The sequence below is a fragment of the Phyllobates terribilis genome, unplaced genomic scaffold (genome assembly GCF_046119375.1).
Source record: "Phyllobates terribilis strain yellow unplaced genomic scaffold, ASM4611937v1 Scaffold_1__5_contigs__length_1240528914, whole genome shotgun sequence".
Taxonomy (NCBI): Eukaryota; Metazoa; Chordata; class Amphibia; order Anura; family Dendrobatidae; genus Phyllobates; species Phyllobates terribilis.
In genome coordinates this window covers 811,482,131-811,502,341 of record NW_027362761.1, presented here as the reverse complement: position 1 = coordinate 811,502,341, position 20,211 = coordinate 811,482,131, and the positions used below count along the sequence as shown (strand labels likewise).

At 41.8% G+C, this 20,211-nt stretch overlaps 1 protein-coding gene across 5 annotated transcripts in view; it reads right to left on the bottom strand.

Moving 5' to 3' along the window:
- PTPN13 (protein tyrosine phosphatase non-receptor type 13) overlaps nt 1-20,211 on the bottom strand; it is a 388,996-nt gene that overhangs the window by 214,131 nt on the left and 154,654 nt on the right. For all 5 annotated transcript variants that reach the window (XM_073637137.1, XM_073637140.1, XM_073637138.1 and 2 more), the window contains exon 4: nt 7,887-7,952. In XM_073637137.1, the coding sequence (XP_073493238.1) occupies nt 7,887-7,952 (66 nt within the window). The remainder of the gene's footprint in view (nt 1-7,886; nt 7,953-20,211) is intronic.

Below are 20,211 nucleotides of genomic sequence, written 5' to 3'. Positions count from 1 at the left end.
TCCTCACAGTGTGTCTGATCTAATACTAGAGATACCAGGGTGCTGAGGTAAGCAGAATTTGCTCACACTGCTCTCCAACATGGTTGTCTGATCTCCTACTGGAGTTATCTCCATGTCACAGAAGTGTAGCTTCTTACTGCAAATGCTCACAGACACCTGTTCTAACATTCTAAGACACGGATCAACAGCCATTTTATAGGGATTACAGGTTCCCCGTTACATCGTAGGGATCTAGTTAAGTTCTATTGTAGGGACAGTTCTCCTGTCTTTCCTTAGTCCCTGTAGCAGATCATAACAGTAAGTCCAGCCCTAAAAAAAAAAAAAAAAATTTCTCTAAGGAAAGACCTCCAGTTTTCCATCATGGTCTCGGTTCAAGATTTGGCTCAACGCTTGCAGGGACTCTCTCTGGAGGTGGCCAAGCTCCAACAACACGTGAGTAGCTGTTCTGGAGCACATTTTGTGGAACCTAAGGTACGTCTGCCTGATTTATTTTTTGGCGAACAACAAGATTTTTTTTCTTTTAAAAATGCTTGTTTATTGTATTTTCGTTTGAGACCCGGATCCTCTGGTGATGAATCACAGCGCATAGGGTTCATAATGTCACTTTTGCGCAAAGATCCTCAGGGATGGGCCTTCTCTCTCCAACCTAGTGATCCGTGCTTTAGATCATTGGATAGTTTTTTTTCTGCTTTGGGTTTGTTGTATGATGATCCTGATCGTGTCTCATCTGCTGAGTCTGAATTGAGACGTTTGAGGCAGGGATCAGGTAATGTGGAAAAATATTGTTCTCACTTCCGTCGGTGGTCTGCCCAGGTGGGGTGGAACGATTCAGCTTTGAAAAGCTTGTTTCTTGCAGGGCTAGGTGAAAGGGTTAAGGATTTACTGATTGCTTATCCCACACCTGGAAACTTGCAGGAGGCAATGCAATTAGCTATACGGGTGGACAGGAGACTGCGTGCAAGGGTTAATGAGAGCAAATCCTCTGCTATGTCAGCTCTGAGTCTTGAGAGGGTCTGTGCTGACAATGGAGAGCCGATGGAGATTGGGGCGATGGCACCCCGCTCTCAGGAAAAAGATTGCAGGCTTTCTGAAGGCTTGTGCTTCTATTGCGGAAATTCTGGTCATTTTATTAAGAACTGTGTGCTTCGCATGAAGAAAGAAAAAAAAATGGTCAGTTATGCCCGTATTGCCTGTTTAAATTCTAAGGGAGTATTCCTATCTGCCACTACTGCTGCTCAGGATGAATTAATTGAATTTCGGGTATTTGTGGATTGTGGTTCTACTCTGAATGTGATTGATGGGGGATTCTTGGAAAAACTTAGATTAGAACCTAAAACTTTGTCATCCCCTATTGCTGTGGTTTCTGTTGATGGCTCTCCCTTGAAGAGTGTTACTCATAAGGTCTGTGAATTTCCCCTCACTATTAATGGTATTCACCAAGAAAATTTGGATTTGGTGGTATTGGATAATTTGCCTTCTCCAGTAATATTGGGGTTACCCTGGTTAAAATTGCACAATCCTGTACTGGATTGGTCTACCAATGAAATTAAGTCCTGGAGCCCTAAGTGTTATGATAAGTGTTGTAACGGGCGTATTGCTGCGGTGGATAAAGGGGAATTGCCTGTACCTATTCAGGATTTTTGGAGAGTTTTTTCTGAGGAGTCACAAATTTTGCCTCCCCATAGAGACTATGATTGTACCATTGAATTTGTCCCTGGAGCGACTCTTCCTAAAAGTCGTTTATTTAATCTTACTATTCCTGAGAGAAAAGCTTTGGAGGAATACATACAGACGAGCTTGGCCGCCGGTCACATTAGGCCTTCCAAGTCTCCTGTGGCTGTTGGATTTTTTTTTGTAAAAAAAAAAGATGGCGGTTTACGTCCTTGTCTGGACTTTCGTGAGATTAATAAAATTACTGTACGCAATCCTTACCCACTGCCATTGATTCCTGATTTATTTAACCAGTTAGTGGGGGCCAAGTGGTTCTCTAAAATTGATCTCCGGGGGGCATACAATTTGTTGCGCATGAAGGAGGGTGATGAATGGAAGACTGCTTTTAACACTCCTGTGGGTCATTTTGAGAATCTGCTTATGCCTTTTGGTCTTACCAATGCTCCAGCATTTTTTCAGAATCTTATTAATGACATCCTTAGACCTTTAATCGGCAAAAATGTGGTTGTGTATTTGGATGACATTCTGATTTATTCGCCTGATCTGGAGTCTCATTGGCGGAGCGTACGTGAGGTATTACAGTTATTAATGGACAATTCGCTTTTTGCTAAGCTGGAGAAATGTGAGTTCGCTGTACAGAGAATTAGTTTTTTGGGCTACATTATCTCCAGTGAAGGTTTTGAGATGGACCCGGTTAAAGTTCAAGCTGTGCAGGAATGGCCTAGGCCTATTCGTTTGAAATCGATACAGAGGTTTTTGGGTTTCGCCAATTATTACAGGAAATTCATAAAAAAAATTTCTATTATTGTCAAACCGCTGACCGATCTCACCAGGAAAGGTGCTAATGCGGTTCAGTGGACTTCTGAGGCCATTGAAGCTTTTGTGTTTCTAAAGGAGAGGTTCACCTCTGCTCCCATCCTTATGCAGCCTGATGAGACTAAGCCGTTTTTGGTTGAGGTTGATGCTTCTTCGGTGGGGGTCGGTGCGGTGTTGTCTCAGGAAAACAAGGATGGAGTACATCCCTGTGCCTTTTTTTCAAAAAAATTTTCTGAGACTGAACTTAATTACGATATTGGTAATCGGGAATTGCTGGCGATTAAACTCGCATTTGAACACTGGCGTCACCTCTTGGAAGGTGCTGAATTTCCCATTCAGGTTTTCACTGATCATAAAAATCTGATCTATCTTGATGCTGCCAAGCGCTTGAATGCCCGTCAGGCTAGGTGGGCACTTTTTTTCTCGCGGTTTAATTTTTCCGTTACTTACATCCCGAGTACCAAGAATGTTAAAGCGGATGCTTTGTCTCGCAGCTTTTCTCCCATGGTCAGTGTTGAGGAGGAAGAGGAGAGCATTTTACAAGAAGGTGTTGTGATTGCTGCTTTGGACTCCATTTTGGAGGATGAGATTCTTAAAGCTCAGGAGAATGCCCCATCTAACACTCCCCATGGGAGGTTGTTTGTGCCTAGGACCTTTAGGAGAGATTTGTTTGTTGAGTGTCATGAGTCTCGGTTGGCAGGTCATCCAGGAATTTCTGAGACCAAGAGACTTGTGGGTCGCAGCTTTTGGTGGCCTGGATGGCAGAAGGAAGTCATTAAGTGGGTGCGCCAATGTACTGTGTGTGCTAGATCCAAGTCTTCGCATGCTCCTGCTGCGGGGTTGCTTTGCCCTCTGGAGGTTCCTAGTGCACCTTGGACACATCTGGCTATGGACTTTATTACTGACCTTCCCCCCTCTGAAGGTTTCACGGTCATCTGGGTGGTCGTGGACCGTTTTAGCAAGATGTGTCACTTGGTTCCCTTCATCAAACTGCCTTGCGCTAAGACACTCGCTAAGGCCTTTGTCAAGGAAATTGTCAGACTACATGGTGTTCCTACTGACATTGTTTCTGATAGGGGACCTCAGTTCGTGGCTCGTTTTTGGCGTGCCTTTTGTGACAGGTTGGGAGTTCATTCGTCGTTTTCATCTGGATATCATCCTGAGTCTAATGGCCAGACAGAAAGGAAGAACCAGGATGTTGAGCAGTTCTTGCGTTGTTTTGTGGCAGACAATCAAGAGGGGTGGTCTGAGTTTCTGCCACTTGCTGAATTTGCTCTTAACAACCATACATCCTCTTCTGCTGGGTGTTCGCCTTTTTTTTGTTGTTCTGGGAGACATCCGTCTTTTGGGTCATTCTCCAAATTGGTTTCGGCTGTGCCTGAGGAGGAGAGTTTTTCCGGTGATTTGGAGAGTTTGGACGGATGTGCGTGGTAATCTTCAGGAGGCTAACAAAAAATCTAAGAGGTACTTTGATAGGAAACGGCAAGAGGTTTTGTTTGCTGTTGGTGACATGGTTTGGTTGTCCTCTAAGAATCTGCGATTGAGGATTCCTTCTAAAAAATTGGGTCCCAAGTTCGTAGGGCCCTTTAAGGTGCTTCAGATAGTTAACCAATCTGCTGTTAGGTTGGAGGTTCCTACGTCCTGGAAGATTAACCCGGTGTTTCATGTTTCTCTGTTGAAAAAAGCTGATGTGTCTGATTGTGACGCCTCTGCCACTGTTCCTCCGGTGGTGGAGGACGGGGAATATGAAATTTCCCGCATCCTAAATTCTAGACGTATAGAGGGAGTTTGCAGTATCTCGTCGCTTGGAAGGGTTTCGGACCTGAGGATAACTCATGGGTGAGGGCGGATGATGTTTCTGCTTCCAGACTTGTCAGAGCGTTTCACAGGAGGTTTCCTGGTAAGCCTGGGCCTAGGGGATCCGGAGGATCCTCTTAGAAGAGGGGGTCCCGTTAGAACTCTCCTGTTAAGTTTTTTTTAGTTTGCTGGTCACATGACCATTTTTGCCTATTTAATCCGGCTCCGCCCTCCTGGTCTTGCTGGACTTCATTGTATTTACTACTCTTGAGCTAGCTTGGTGTTCTGTTGCCGTTCTCTGTTAGTTTTGCTAGGTCTTCTGACCTCTATGCTTTTTGTTGTGTGTTTGTCTTTGACTGCTACTATTTCTGCTAGGAGGTGTCCAACTTATCCCAGTCCCTAGCTCTTGTAGGGATCCCTCCCTCACATCTATAGGTCTTCGTTCAGACTAGCCGAGGACTTTAGCGGGTCTGATCGCAGGATCAGGTTCCCCGTTACATCGTAGGGATCTAGTTTAGTTCTATTGTAGGGACAGTTCTCCTGTCTTTCCTTAGTCCCTGTAGCAGATCATAACACCAGGGTGCTGAGGTAAGAAGAGGCTGCTCACACTGCTGTCCTCACAGTGTGTCTGATCTAATACTAGAGATACCAGGGTGCTGAGGTAAGAATAGGCTGCTCACACTGCTGTCCTCACAGTGTGTCTGATCTAATACTAGAGATACCAGGGTGCTGAGGTAAGCAGAATTTGCTCACACTGCTCTCCAACATGGTTGTCTGATCTCCTACTGGAGTTATCTCCATGTCACAGAAGTGTAGCTTCTTACTGCAAATGCTCACAGACACCTGTTCTAACATTCTAAGACAGGGAACAACAGCCATTTTATAGGGATTACCTCATTAGAGAAAACGGCTTTGAGTTGCTAATTGAATGCATTTAGGTATTTATTTATTATGACATTTTCATTACTTTTTTTCTACTCTTGGACAATGCATTTAAGGTGATCATAAACATTGGATCAAAACTGTCTGGTTGTTCATGGCTATATGAATGATTTGTTATTGCAACAATAAACAAAAACAATGGCACCCTCGCTCTTTTGTTGCAAGTATGTAACAACCATATCATATATGCCCAATATCCATCTAAATTTGTAGTAAGAGTCCATCAACCCAAAACAATGATGGCTGGAAAGGAAATGGAAACAATCACATGCAATAAGAATTACCCTATTGTACAAAGGGAATTGTAGAACAGAAATGAATAATTTTTAATTGTAAGCTAAACTGATTGCTCAAAAAAATGCAAAACTTCTACCCACATATTACCATCAAATACAGTCTGCATACCAAACAGAAATCAGGACTACAAAATCATGGATGTCTTTTCATGTACATCCTCCAATGTGGTGTACATGATACAATGTACAAGATACCTGGAAGGAGTTTATATTGGAGAAGCGATGCAAAAACTGCAAACGAGAATGATTTTACACAGACATACAATTAAGAATGTACCGGACACGCCTGTGGGAAAACATTTCTCTGCCCGGGGACACGGTATGAAAGATCTAAAAGTCTTAATACTAAAAGGTCATTTTAAAGACGGCAGAGAGAGAAAAAATTGGGAATTCAAACTGATAAGGAATCAAGGATGTTCAATTCCTTGATAATAGGACTCAATTTAACAGCTCAATTTATGACTCACTGCATGGATATAAATCACACCTACACCAGATGGACTCCAGACAATTAAACATTCCCACAGCCTCTCCATTTGTAAGTAAAAACCCTAATTTGATCTCCTTGACTTATCAGTAGGAGGTATCACCCCTTAGGCTATGTGCCCACATAGCGTTCTTGCGGCGTTTTTACGGCCGCGAAAACACTTGTAAAACCGTCTGCCATGCAAAGCAATGTGAATTCGGATGTGCTGTGCACATGATGCACTAAGTAGCACGAAGAATTCGCATTGCGTTGCAAAACGCAGCATGACCATTTACCGCGATTACGCAGCAAATTTGCGGCCATTGAAGAACATTGAAACGCAGCAAACCTGCATGTATATGTGGATTTGCTGCGTTTCAATTAAATTCAATGGCCACGAATTGGCGGCGTAATCGTGGTGCGTGTGGTACCCAGGATGAAGAGGAGACTACAACTCCTCTTCATCCCGGCTACCACGTGGTGAAAAAAAGAAATAAAAAAGTTAAAAATAAAAAAAAACTATATACTCACCTCTCCGGTCTGCTCCAGGCGGCGTCCTCTCTCCTCGGCGTCCCGCGGTGTACTTGCAGGACCTGCGGTGACATCATTTAATCAGCTGATGGTCACGCGACCGCTGATGTCAGCGGTCAGGTGATGGTCGCGTGACCATCAGCTAATTAAATAACGTCAACGCAGGTCCTGCCAGTACACTGCGGGACGCCGAAGAGAGAGGACGCGGCCGGGAGGAGAATGGAGAGGTGAGTATACAGGTTTTTTTTATTTTTAACTTTTTAATTCTTTTTTTTTTTGCTATAGATGCAGCATTTAATGCATCTAAGTTGGTCACACAATATAAATCCATGCCAGTTGCAAGGATTTATATTGTGTGACCAACTTGTCAAGCACTTTTCCAAGTGATGCTCAAAATAGCTTGGAAAAGTGCTTGAAAAAACGCATGCGAAAACGTTGAAAAAAATCTTCTCTCTGGCAGAAAAAACGCATGTAAATCTGCATGGGTTTTTTCTGCCAGAAAGAGGCAAAAACGCTCTGCATCAAATCTGCTACGTGGGCACTAACCCTTACACCTCATGAACAAATGTCCTGCTGTAAAATCTCTTAAATGTTTGTGCTTTTGTCTTATCAATTCATTTGTAAACCTGCCTGAAGAAGGAGCCTCTGCGCTCTGAAAGCTTGCATATATATATTTTTTTCTGGTTGGCCAATAAAGGTATCACTCTGAGAATACTTTTGTCATTTTTGGGCATAAAAGTATTTAAATCGATTTTCTGGCTAACACGTTACCACAATATAATTTTGTATTGTACATCATCAATTAAAAAGGATGAAAGCCCAAGCAGAAAAACACATACGTTACAGAATATAATAAGACTAACACCTAATCTCATTAGCCAAACAGAGATAAATAACATGCAAGGCATCCATAGGTGATATGGATAAATATATCCCAGTGTACACAAAACTGCAATCACCACAGTATATAAGATACTTTAAAGCATTCTATCTATTGCTTAAAAAAGAAACATAAAATAGTCATCAAAGCCAAAACAAAGTACAGAGTACCTAAACAGGTATATGACGCAGAAAAGAGAATAGCATAGTGTACCAAATATTAGAGGCCAAAAAATCAGCCTAACAGACCTAATACATCTGGACCCTTGAGTAAGGCTGAAAATGTGAATGAGGGATGACGACCCCACGCGTATCACCACACCTGTTGTGGCTTCCTCAGGGGTAAGCAGTCCAGTAAGCGACACATCGCTACAATTATGGCCTCTAACATTAAATCACGCAGCTCTCAATTGGGGTAGCAAAACTCTGGTGACAAATTTGCTTTTATCTGCATATAAGAGCAGTGATATTTCTGTGTGGATATTTACCTGACTTTGAGGTACATTATAGTCTGCTCCCCAGTACAAGGTCATTCCAAGGGAATAAATATGAATCTGCAGAGGAAATACAGAAAAATCATAATCAATACAAGAAGTTAAAATGTGGCTGCTTTTTACAGGAAATATTAATAACCTACATAACATTTAATCGCCCACCATATCAGAGAAAAATATCATATAATTCTATCCTGAAAAAAGAAGTTTAATAACAAACAAAATATACATTGTAAAAGCTATGAATAACCCAATGTCCCATATACCAAAGATACAGAAAACAAAATTTATAATAGCATCAGACTCAGACTGGCTTACTGGAGAAGAGGTAAATTTCCCGGTGGGCCCCTTTGCAGGTGTCGGACCCCACCATCTAACATTAGCAGTACACCAGATTCATTATATACAGACAAAAGCAACATCTTATCATTCATTTAACAAGATACCCAGTTTATTATATAGAAGCATAAGTAAATTTGTGAATGAGGGTAATGTAATATTTGCATGTAGCTGAAAAGTGGGCCCCCAGAGTCAATGTTATTTGTGGGCTTTTGGCATCCCAGTGTGACAATGAATGGCATACATCCTATAAGTACAGTTGTGTTCAAAAGTTTACAAACCCCGGCAGAATTTTTCCTTTCTTTACCTTGTTTCAGAGAATATGAATGATAACAAAAAAACTTTTTCTCCACTCATGGTTATTGGTTGGCTGCAGCCATTTATTGTCAAACTACTGTGTTTTCTCTTTTTAAATCTTAATGACAACCAAACACATCCAAATGACGCTGATCAAAAGTTCACGTACCCTGGTGATTTTGGCCTGCAGTGCTAACATGCACAGAATTTGACACAAATGGGATTGAATGGCTGCTAAAGGTAACATCCTCACCTGTGATCTGTTTGCTTGTAATCAGTGTGTGTGCATAAAAGCTGAGTGAGTTTCTGGGATCCAGACAGACTCTTGCATCTTTCATCCAGCCACTGGCGTTTCTGGATTGTGAGTCAAGGGGAAAGCAAAAGAATTGTCAATGGATCTTTGGGAAAAGGTAGTTGAACAGTATAACACAGGAAAGGGATATAAAAAAAATATCCAAGGAATTGATAATGCCAGTTAGCAGCGTTCAAACTGTGATTAACAAATGGAAAATCAGGGGTTCTGTAAAAACCAAACCACGGTCAGGTAGACCAACAAAAATTTCAACTGCCAGGAAAATTGTTCGGGTTGCAAAGAAAAACCCACAAAGAACATCAGCTGAAATTCAGGACTCTCTGAAAACTAGCGGTGTGGCTGTTTCAAGATGCACAATAAGGAGGCACTTGAAGAAAAATGGGCTGCATGGTCGAGTCGCCAGAAGAAAGCCATTACTGCGCAAATGCCACAAAGTATCTCGCCTACAATATGCCAAACAGCACAGAGACAAGCCTCAAAACGTCTAGAACAAGGTAATTTGGAATGAGGAGACCAAAATTTAACTTTTTGGCCACAACCGTAAACGTTACATTTGGAGAGAGGTCAACAAGGCCTATGATGAAAAGAACACCATTAAGAATGGAGGTGGATCGCTGATGTTTTGGGGATGGGCATGTATGAGATACAAAGACACAGGAAACTTGGTAAAAGTTGAAGGAAAGATAAATGCAGCACGTTATCAGCAAATATTAGAGGCAAATTTGCAATCATCAGCCCGGAAGCTGCGCATGGGACGTTCTTGGATGTTCCAACATGATAACGAACCAAAACACAAGGCCAAGTCGACCTGTCATTGGCTACAGCAGAACAAAGTGAAGGTTCTGGAGTGGCCATCTCAGTCTCCTGACCTCAATATCATTGAGCCACTCTGGGGAGATCTCAAGCACGCAGTTCATGCTAGGCAGACCAGGATTTTACAGGAACTGGAGGCTTTTTGCCAAGAAGAATGGGCAGCTTTACCATATGAGAAATTAAAGAACCTCATCCACAACTACCACAAAAGACTTCAAGCTGTCATTGATGTAATGGGGGCAATACACGGTATTAAGAACTGGGATATGTGAACTTTTGATCAGGGTCATTTGGATGTTTTTGGTTGTCATTAAGATTTAAAAAGAGAAAACACAGTAGTTTGACAATAAATGGCTTCACCCAACCAATAACTATGAGTGGAGGAAAAGTTTGTTTGTTATCATTCATATTCTCTGAAACAAGGCCAAGAAAGGAAAAATTCTGCCGGGGTTTGTAAACTTTTGAGCACAACTGTATGTATATCTCTTTACACAGATATGAAAACAGAAATAGGAAAATACAGGCACTGTAGACAGAAATGTCGTGCAAGAATGAAATAATCAGAATGGACTTCCAGTTGCAAAAAAGTTAGGATAACACAAGAGATTAACATTCCATGCAGATGAGAGGATTCCTAAAGCCCCCGTCTCACATAGCGAGATCGCTGCTGTGTCACGGTTTTGGTGACGCAACGGCGACCTCACCAACGATGTCGCTATGTGTGACACTTTGCAACGATCAGGCCCCTGCTGTGAGGTCGCTGATCGCTGCAAAGTGTCCTGGACCATTTTTTGGTCGTTGCTCTCCCGCTGGTCAGCAGACATCGCTGTGTGTGACTAGCGGGAGCAGCGATCAGGCTGGTAACCATGATAAACGTTTTTATGTGCACAGGTAGAAGAGCTGTGCGTGTCTATATGTGCATGTAGCAGAGCTGTGTATGTCTATATGTGCATGTAGCAAAGCTGTGTGTGTCTATATTTGCATTATTATTATTTATTATTATAGCGCCATTTATTCCATAGCGCTTTACATGTGAGAAAGGGGTATACATAGCGAAAACAAGTACAATAATCTTGAATAAAACGTGACGGCGACTGGTACAGGAGGAGCGAGGACCCTGCCCCCGAGGGCTCACAATCTACAGGGGATTGGTGAGGATACAGTAGGTGAGGGTAGGGCTGGTCGTGGAGCGGTATGGTGGGGCGATGGTTAATGCAGGTTGTTGGCTTGTCGGAAGAGGTGGGTCTTCAGGTTCCTTTTGAAGGTTTCCACTGTAGGAGAGAGTCTGATATGCTGGGGTAGAGCGTTCCAGAGTAGGGGGGATGCACGGGAGAAATCTTGTATGCGACTGTGGGAAGAGAAGATAAGAGGGGAGTAGAGAAGGAGATCTTGTGATGATCGGAGGTTGAATACGGGTATGTACCAGGAGACTAGGTCAGAGATATATGGAGGAGACAGGTTGTGAATGGCTTTGTATGCCATGTTTAGGGTTTTGAACTGGAGTCTCTGGGTAATGGGGAGCCAGTGAAGAGATTGACAGAGAGGAGAGGCCGAGGAATAGCGCGGTGACAGGTGGATTAGTCGGGCAGCAGAGTTTAGGATAGATTGGAGGGGTGCGAGAGTGTTGGAAGGGAGGCCACAGAGCAGGAGGTTGCAGTAGTCAAGGCAGGAGATGATGAGGGCATGCACTAATGTTTTTGCAGATTCATGGTTGAGGAATATGCGGATCCGGGAGATATTTTTAAGTTGGAGTCGGCAGGAAGTGGAAAGGGCTTGGATATGTGGATTGAAGAAGAGATCAGAGTCCAGGGTTACCCCAAGGCAGCAAGCTTGCGGGACTGGGGACAGCCACTGACGTTGATAGATCAATGATCATAGATAGGTCAGTTGGGGGGGTTGAGTGAGATGGCGGAAAGATGATGAATTCTGTTTTATCCATGTTAAGTTTTAGAAATCTAGCAGAGAAGAAGGATGAAATAGCAGACAGACATAGTGGGATTTTGGTTAGTAGGGAGGAGATATCGGGTCCAGAGAGGTAGATCTGTGTGTCATCGGCATAGATATGATACTGAAAGCCATGAGACTGTATGAGCTGCCCCAGGCCTAGGGTTTAGATGGAGAAGAGCAGGGGTCCTAGAACTGAACCTTGGGGAACACCGTCAGATAGGGGGCGAGATGAGGAGGTGGTGTTTGAGTGGGAGACACTGAATGTCCGGTCTGTTAGGTATGAAGAGATCCAAGATAGGGCCAAATCCGTGATGCCAAGAGATGAGAGAGTCTGTAGTAAGAGGGTAAAAGGAAATGGTCCACTGTGTCGAAGGCAGATGACAGATCCAGGAGGAGGAGAACAGAGTAGTGTCGCTTGGATTTGGCAGTTAGTAGGTCGTTGGTGACTTTAGTCAGTGCAGTTTCTGTAGAATGATGTGGTTGGAAACCAGATTGTAGGTGGTCGAAGAAGGAGCAGGAGGAGAGGTGGGAGGACAGTTCAGAATGGATGTGTTGTTCCAGTAGTTTTGAGGCATGTAGCTGTTATGAACGTAACACACCCTCACTCACGGTAACAGAAAAAAGGGCAAACCTACTACAGGGAGACGCCACACCCACACCCAACTGGTCCCTGTACAGACTGAAGAATCCTAGCCGCACAACTCAAAAACACCACCTTGGACCTGGCTCCCTAAAACGCCATTGAGGGATTTCTTATACCTCCTGAGGAATCAGAGGTGAAGCCGCAACACACTACCAACAAGAGGAGAGGAAAATGTGCAAAAAAATACAAAACCCAGGATGAGAAAATTAAAACACGTTCATATAGGGTAGAGAGGGAAAGCTAAGGAAAGCCAAAATTAAATGGAACAAGTACAACATCCCAGAAACCCAAAGAGGTTAAAGGAAGAGGAACTGAGAAGGAAAACAGACTCACTACAGAAATTCAACTGGTGTTTACCATGCAAGGAAAACCCCTTAGCTGAAGGGCTGGAACTCTTAACCCCAAGTCCACCTAGAGGTATAGCCAGCAAGGAAGTGCAGTGAAGGGTGAACATATAAAACCTAACCCAGAATGTGATAGGGCAGACCAAATGGAAAATACCTGGAGAGGAGCGAACCAAGAACGGGGAACAAGGACAATTGGAACCATCAGCATTTGGACAGGGAAGACAAAGCAATAGCTCAGCAGACAGGGGAACCAACCAAAGAGAAACAGATCAGCAGATCAAATCTCCAAACTGAGCCCTGACAATAGCAGAGCTGTGTGTGTCTATATATGCATATGTAGCAGAGCTGTGTGTCTTTGTACATGTGCATATGTACCAGAACCGTGTGTTTATAATACACACTGCAGAGAGACACTAACAATAGATGTATTACCTCTCTATTCTAACCTAGTAGATTACAATTAGTGATAATGACCCCTCCACTTTACACCACCAGGGAAGTTTTAATTAATTGGGAAAATGTTTTTACCATTTTCTGCTATCTAAACCTGGGGTGCATCTTATGATAAGTTGTGTCTTATAGTCCGAAAAATACGGTATATCCAGAGGCCACCTGAGCAAATAAAGCCTGATCAGTGGGGGAGCCAGGTGACAGACCCCCCATCTAGCTCATATTTATGACCTATTTATGGCATAGGTTATCAATATGTTGTGACCGGACAACTTTTTAAAATAAAAAAAGAGATAGAAGCTTAGATTTAACATCAATATAAACCTTACCATTACTGTTACTTTTAGCACTACTGCTAGTATTAATAATACTAATCATATTAATGATAAAAAAATATATAGAATTTACATATTATCATGCTCTTCATTAATTCTGTCTTCAGCAGGATAAATGGTATTATTTTTAGATTGCTTGGATTATACTCTGCTTAGATGGGGATCTTTATATTTTAAGCAATCACCTCCTCCTGATAAGATAAAGGTGTTGGGTACACAACATCAAAGGACAGAAATTGCCTGTTTCTTTATCTTTGTAGGGTTTTCCTTTGAAATTTGGGCTTCAAAAGATTTAGGATATTTAACTCTAGCTATGTAACACTTTCAGAGCTCGAGGGTAAAATGTGGTTTATGTTGCATCTCAATATTATTGTCATGATGTTCAATCATACAGGTGGACTAGTATCATTCCTAAAAACACAAGGTGAGGGAACATTATTAAAGAAGCAATACCTTCAAAGTTTTTATCCTCAATATATTACAGTCATCAAATTATTATATTATATGGCACTGTGCACTTACAACTGCTCATTTTGTCTTTCTACCCAGCTAAATTCTTCTCTTCTCTATGTAGAAACAGGACGACTCTTGCCCTTTTACCATTCCCCTCTTCAACTCCTGACCCAGCTGCTCTCTCCTCCTCCTGCCAGGAACTTGCAGTGACTTATGACTCATACAGGGAAAATTGACCTCTTGTTTCTACATAGAGCTTAGAAGGATTCAGCTGGTCAGTCTTTAATCATGTGATGTCATAGACCTATTGGAAAAGAGAAGAATTAGCCGGGTAGAAAGGCAAAATGAGCAATTCAAAGTACACAATGCCATATAACATGATGATTGCAATATATTAAGAGGATAAAAATTTTGATGGAAATGCTTCTTTAATAAACTGACATTACTGACATTTATTTTCTTTGAAGCATGAATGAGTCTCCAATCTCATGCCATTAATAGTGAGATTAATAGATCTCATGTTATAAAGGGTTTTGCAGAGGATCCCAAAGTAAAAACATGGCTCTGGTAACATGGCCTCCAAGATTCGCTGCACAACGATCCTCCATGAGTTAACACTGTATGATAATTTGCATACTTTATGTCCAAGGAAGAACCTACCCAGTGAAAGAAGCTGGGCAAACAATGATCTGTGTCTTTTCTTGTATTGTGGGCGACATGAGAGCCGCTCTCCATTGGCTTTCTAATAAACACATCTATTCAGCACAGCAAGTGATCCATGTTTTTGGGGTGGGAACAAAGGACCGGTCAAGATTGTTCCATACTCATCAAATTGTTGTGGATCCCATTAAAATTAGCAGGATATGATGAAAAAAATCTTATATGCAAGGCCAGCTTGTCAAGAAAGAAAACAGGTGCATTCTTTGAGCAGAGGACCATGTTTCGCTTATGGGAACTAACAATTTGTAACATTTGAACATTTTTTTACAATCCTATGCAGCCTTCCATCCTTTTATGTGTGGGAAAATGTCTGGCAGTCGACCTACATGCTCTCAATTTCATTCTAACTTATGCTTTAATTATTTTGTGCCATTTTAATTTCTCTCTCCATTTCCATAAAACTTGTTGAACCACATTGATTGTCATTATCTCACCGCCAGTGGGACATTCCATTGCCAAATAATGTTAGAATATTTTTTGAAAATTAGCATTCCGTCCGTCAGGGCTAGGTAATTATTCAGGAGGCTGGTGCCCCTGAGAATTTGATATGAGCGCAAAATGTTTTGGGTTGTGTACAATTGCTGTCTATGAATCCCACAATCGAAGACTTTAGAGGCATAATGGATATGGAGTGCCTCAGGTCTGGTAACATATTACTACTGAATCATAATCGCATGTAATGCACTTTATTTTTAAAAACTGCAAATGCGATGAGTGTGGCCAACTACAGGGATCAAATTCAGTAGTTACAGGCCCCTCTTCTAAACCTAATGAAATATGTCCAATCTAATAAAATGTCATAAGGCAGCATGGTCCAGGCACAGTAGCCCCATGAAATTGTTTTGGAGGCAGTTCTACTGCAGACAGTCTCTGGCAAGCTATGGTTGACCGAGGAGAGATTTCTGGCAAACAACACTGGAAAATAATACAACATTCCTCACGGTTCCAATATTGACTCATTTTGTGTAACACTTATGCCAAACTGCCTTTCCAAAATTGTTAAAAAAAAAGAAGATTGTAAATAATGAGGTATATGTAACACACAAGAACAATCAAAAGCTAAGAAAACTGCCAACTGCAAACCACAAAGAGACAAGGCAGAAATGAGAGGGTATGGAAAATTGTGCTAAGAAATTGTTCTAATATTTTAATTAAACATTTTTCCATGTATGACATCATTGTTGCAGCAACCATACTTAAAGGGGGTGTCCTTTTTTCTCCTCCCCTTCTTGGGCCAATATTCACATGCATGTACACTGATGAGCAAAGGGGTAACAATGTTTTGAACTTTTGACTTTCAGGCTCCATAGCTCACCATTCACTACTGCTGCGAACATGAGACTACCATAATTTTATACTTATGACTATGTGATATTTCAGCTTTTCTTTTTTAATAAATTTGCAAAAATTTCTACATTTCTGTTTTTTTTTCAGTCAAGATGGGGTGCAGAGTGTACTTTAATGAGAAAAAAAAATGAACTTTTTAGAATTTACCAAATGGCTGCAATGAAACAAAGAGTGAACAATTTAAAGGGGTCTGAATACTTTCCGTACCCACTGTATGTTGGTAGGATTTCTCCTAGGAAAATAACTGTCTGATTCTGTTGGCGAGACAATATTTTATTGTTATACTTTTGAAAACCCTTAATGAAACAATTATTAAAAAAAAAATAAAAAAAAAAATTGAGTATTACTTATTGTTCTAATTTATTGTATTCCCTGCTGTTTGACATTTATTTTAGATCCTAGACAACACTGAACTCAATTATTACATACAAAGACAGTCATATCATGGCTCTAATAAAACAAATAAGCAGAAGCAACTGTTTCATTGAAAGGGTAATTTTACTTTTGCTAATAAGAAGTTAAATAGGCTGAGTACTTGTCCAACTCAAACAGTGTAACAGTGGTTAAATCCTGTGCTGGAGAGCTGATCTCAGTGGTTGACCGGAGATAAGGGGAAACAACCTTCTGCTTTCAATGTGGAGTCTGTCTGTGAGACCACAGCTGAAAGGATGAGCTATGTGCATTTACAGCGGCGGACACGTACCTGACAATATGAACAAATCCTCAGTTGCTGAGCTCAGGCCGGAGGGACCAAATTCTAACAGCCCTATATAGACAACACAATAATTTTCTCTATGAAGCTCTGTCTTTACAAGTCAACTACTGCTCCAGCTTTTAACCAATACATGACCATGATTATTATACCCTCCTGTATAAACATCAGAACTTTGCTCGATCCCCTCTGTCGAGGTGGACATTAACCCCTTAAGCCCCGAGGGTGGTTTGCACGTTAATGACCAGGCCAATTTTTACAACTCTGACCACTGTCACTTTATGAGGTAATTACTCTGGAACGCTTCAACGGATCCCCCTGATTCTGAGATTGTTTTTCCGTGACATATTGTACTTCATGATTGTGGTAAAATTTCTTCAATATCACTTGCATTTATTTGTGAAAAAAAAAGGAAATTTGGCGAAAATTTTGAAAATTTTGCAATTTTCAAAATTTGAATTTTTATGCCTTTAAATCCGAGAGATATGTCACACAAAAGAGTTAATAAATAACATTTCCCACATGTCTACTTTACATCAGCACAATTTTGTTAGGGAGCTATAAGGGTTAAAAGTTGACCAGCGATTTCTCATTTTTCCAACAAAATTTACAAAACCATTTTTTTAGGGACCACATCACATTTGAAGTCACTTTGAGAGGTCTTTATGACAGAAAATACCCAAAAGTGACACCATTCTAAAAACTGCACCCCCCAAGGTGCTCAAAACCACATTCAAGAACTTTATTAATCCTTCAGCTGCTTCACAGGAATTTTTTGAATGTGGAAGAAAAAAATGAACATTTAACTTTTTTCACAAAAATGTTACTTTAGACCCAATTTTTTTTATTTTCACAGGGGTAACAAGAAAAAATGGACCCCAAAATTTGTTGTGCAATTTCCCCTGGGCACGCAGATACCCAATATGTGGGGAAAAAACACTGTTTGGGCGCACGGCAGGGCTCGGAAGGGAAGGAGCGCCATTTGACTTTTTGATTGTAAAATTTGCTTGAATAATTAGCGGACGCCATGTTGTGTCTGGAGAGACCCTGTGTGCCCAAACATTGGAGCTCCCCCACAAGTGACCCCATTTTGGAAACTAGACCCCCCAAGGCACCTATATAGATGCATAGTGAGCACTTGGAACCCCCAGGTGCTTCACAAATTGATTTGTAAAAATGAAAAAGTGTTTTTTTTTTCACTTTTTCATTTTTACGAATCAATTTGTGAAGCACCTAGGGGTTCCAAGTGCTCACTATGCATCTAGATAGGTGCCTTGGGGGTTCTAGTTTCCAAAATGGGGTCACTTGTGGGGGAGCTCCAATGTTTGGGCACACAGGGACTCTCCAAATGCAACATGGTATCCGCTAACAAATTGAATGGAAAATCGGCTCAAATTGTTAGCGGACACCATGTTGCGTTTGGAGAGCCCCTGTGTGCCCAAACATTGGAGCTCCCCCACAAGTGACCCCATTTTGGAAACTAGACCCCCAAGGCACCTATCTAGATGCATAGTGAGCACTTGGAACCCCCAGGTGCTTCACAAATTGATTCGTAAAAATGAAAATGTGTTTTTTTTTTCACTTTTTCATTTTTACGAATCAATTTGTGAAGCACCTAGAGCAGGGTTCCCCAACTCCAGTCCTCAAGGCCCACCAACAGGTCATGTTTTCAGGATTTCCTTAGTATTGCACAGGTGATGGAATTATTGCCTGTGCAGGTGATGCAATTATCACCTGTGTAATACTAAGGAAATCCTGAAAACATGACCTGTTGGTGGGCCTTGAGGACTGGAGTTGGGGAACCCTGACCTAGAGGTTCCAAGTGCTCACTATGCATCTAGATAGGTGCCTTGGGGGGGGGGTCTAGTTTCCAAAATGGGGTCACTTGTGGGGGAGCTCCAATGTTTGGGCACACAGGGACTCTCCAAATGCAACATGGTATTTGCTAACAAATTGAATGGAAAATCGGCTCAAATTGTTAGCGGACACCATGTTGCGTTTGGAGAGCCCCTGTGTGCCCAAACTTTGGAGCTCCCCCACAAGTGACCCCATTTTGGAAACTAGACCCCCCCAAGGCACCTATCTAGATGCATAGTGAGCACTTGGAAACCCCAGGTGCTTCACAAATTGATTCGTAAAAATGAAAAAGTGAAAAAAAAAAACACTTTTTCATTTTTATGAATCAATTTGTGAAGCACCTGGGGATTCCAAGTGCTCACTATGCATCTAGATAGGTGCCTTGGGGGGTCTAGTTTCCAAAATGGGGTCACTTGTGGGGGAGCTCCAATGTTTGGGCACGCAGGGGCTCTCCAAACGCAACATGGCGTCCGCTAACAATTTGAGCCGATTTTCCATTCAATTTGTTAGCGGACACCATGTCGCGTTTGGAGAGCCCGTGATGTGCCTAAACAGTGGAGCTCCCCCACAAGTGACCCCATTTTGGAAACTATACCCCTCAAGGATTTTACTAAGGTGTATAGTGAACATTTTGAACCCAGAGGTACGACACAGAATTTGTTTACATTAGGTCATCATATTGAATAAGTTGTCATTAGTCTTGAGCGCAAGTGCTCACTACTTGAGTTTGCATCGGGTACTCAGGTATGCACCATGTACAGAGTGTGCTCGAGTGACATGCTCGAGTCCCTGCTCCGCATGTTTCACGGTTATTAGACACCCAAAAAAAAACATGCGGGGATCGCTCGTGCATGGCAGGCAATCCCTGTAAAGTTTTTTTGGCCGCGAAGCCTATGGGGCAGAGACTCGAGCATGTCACTCAAATACCCACGATACTCAATGCATACCAGAGCACCCGATGCAAACTCAAGTAGCGAGCACTTGCGCTCAACACTAGTCGCCATATCGTCATCTTTTTTTCTTTTGAAAAAAATCCCAACCCCATCACAACCCTAACCCCAAACCTAACCCCAACCCTAACCGTAGCACAACCCTAACCCTAGCACAACCCTAACCCTAGCACAACCCTAACCCTAGCACAACCCTAACCCCAAACCCAGCCCTAACCCTAGCCCAATCCTCACCCAAGAGTTTATTTTTGACGCCGTTCCTCGTGCGGTATAAGTGATTAGACGACTTTATTCTTCGGGTCGATGTGATTACAGCAGTACCAGAATCATATGGGGTTTTTATGACTGACAGCTGTCACACACTAAAAGACGCATTTTTTGTAAAATCTAGTTTTTGCATCGCCATATTTTGAGAGCTATAATTTTTCCAGATTTTGGCAGACAGTCATGTGACGGCTTGTTTTTTGCGGGATGAGTTGACGTTGTTATTGGTGCCATTTTCAGGCACGTGACATTTTTTTATCGCTTTCTATTCCGATTTTTGGGAGGCAGAATAAACAAAAACCAACAATTCAGGAATTGTGTTTTTTTTGTTTTTTTTTATTCTGCTCCACGTGTGGTAAAAGTGATAAGGCAGCTTTATTCTTCGGGTCAGTACATTTACAGCGGTACCACATTTATATCGGTTTTCTATGTTTTGCACTTTTACATAAGAAAAGCAATTTTATAGAAAAAAATATTTTTTAGCATAGCTTTATTCTGAGAGATATAACCTTTTTATTTTTCGGCTGATGGA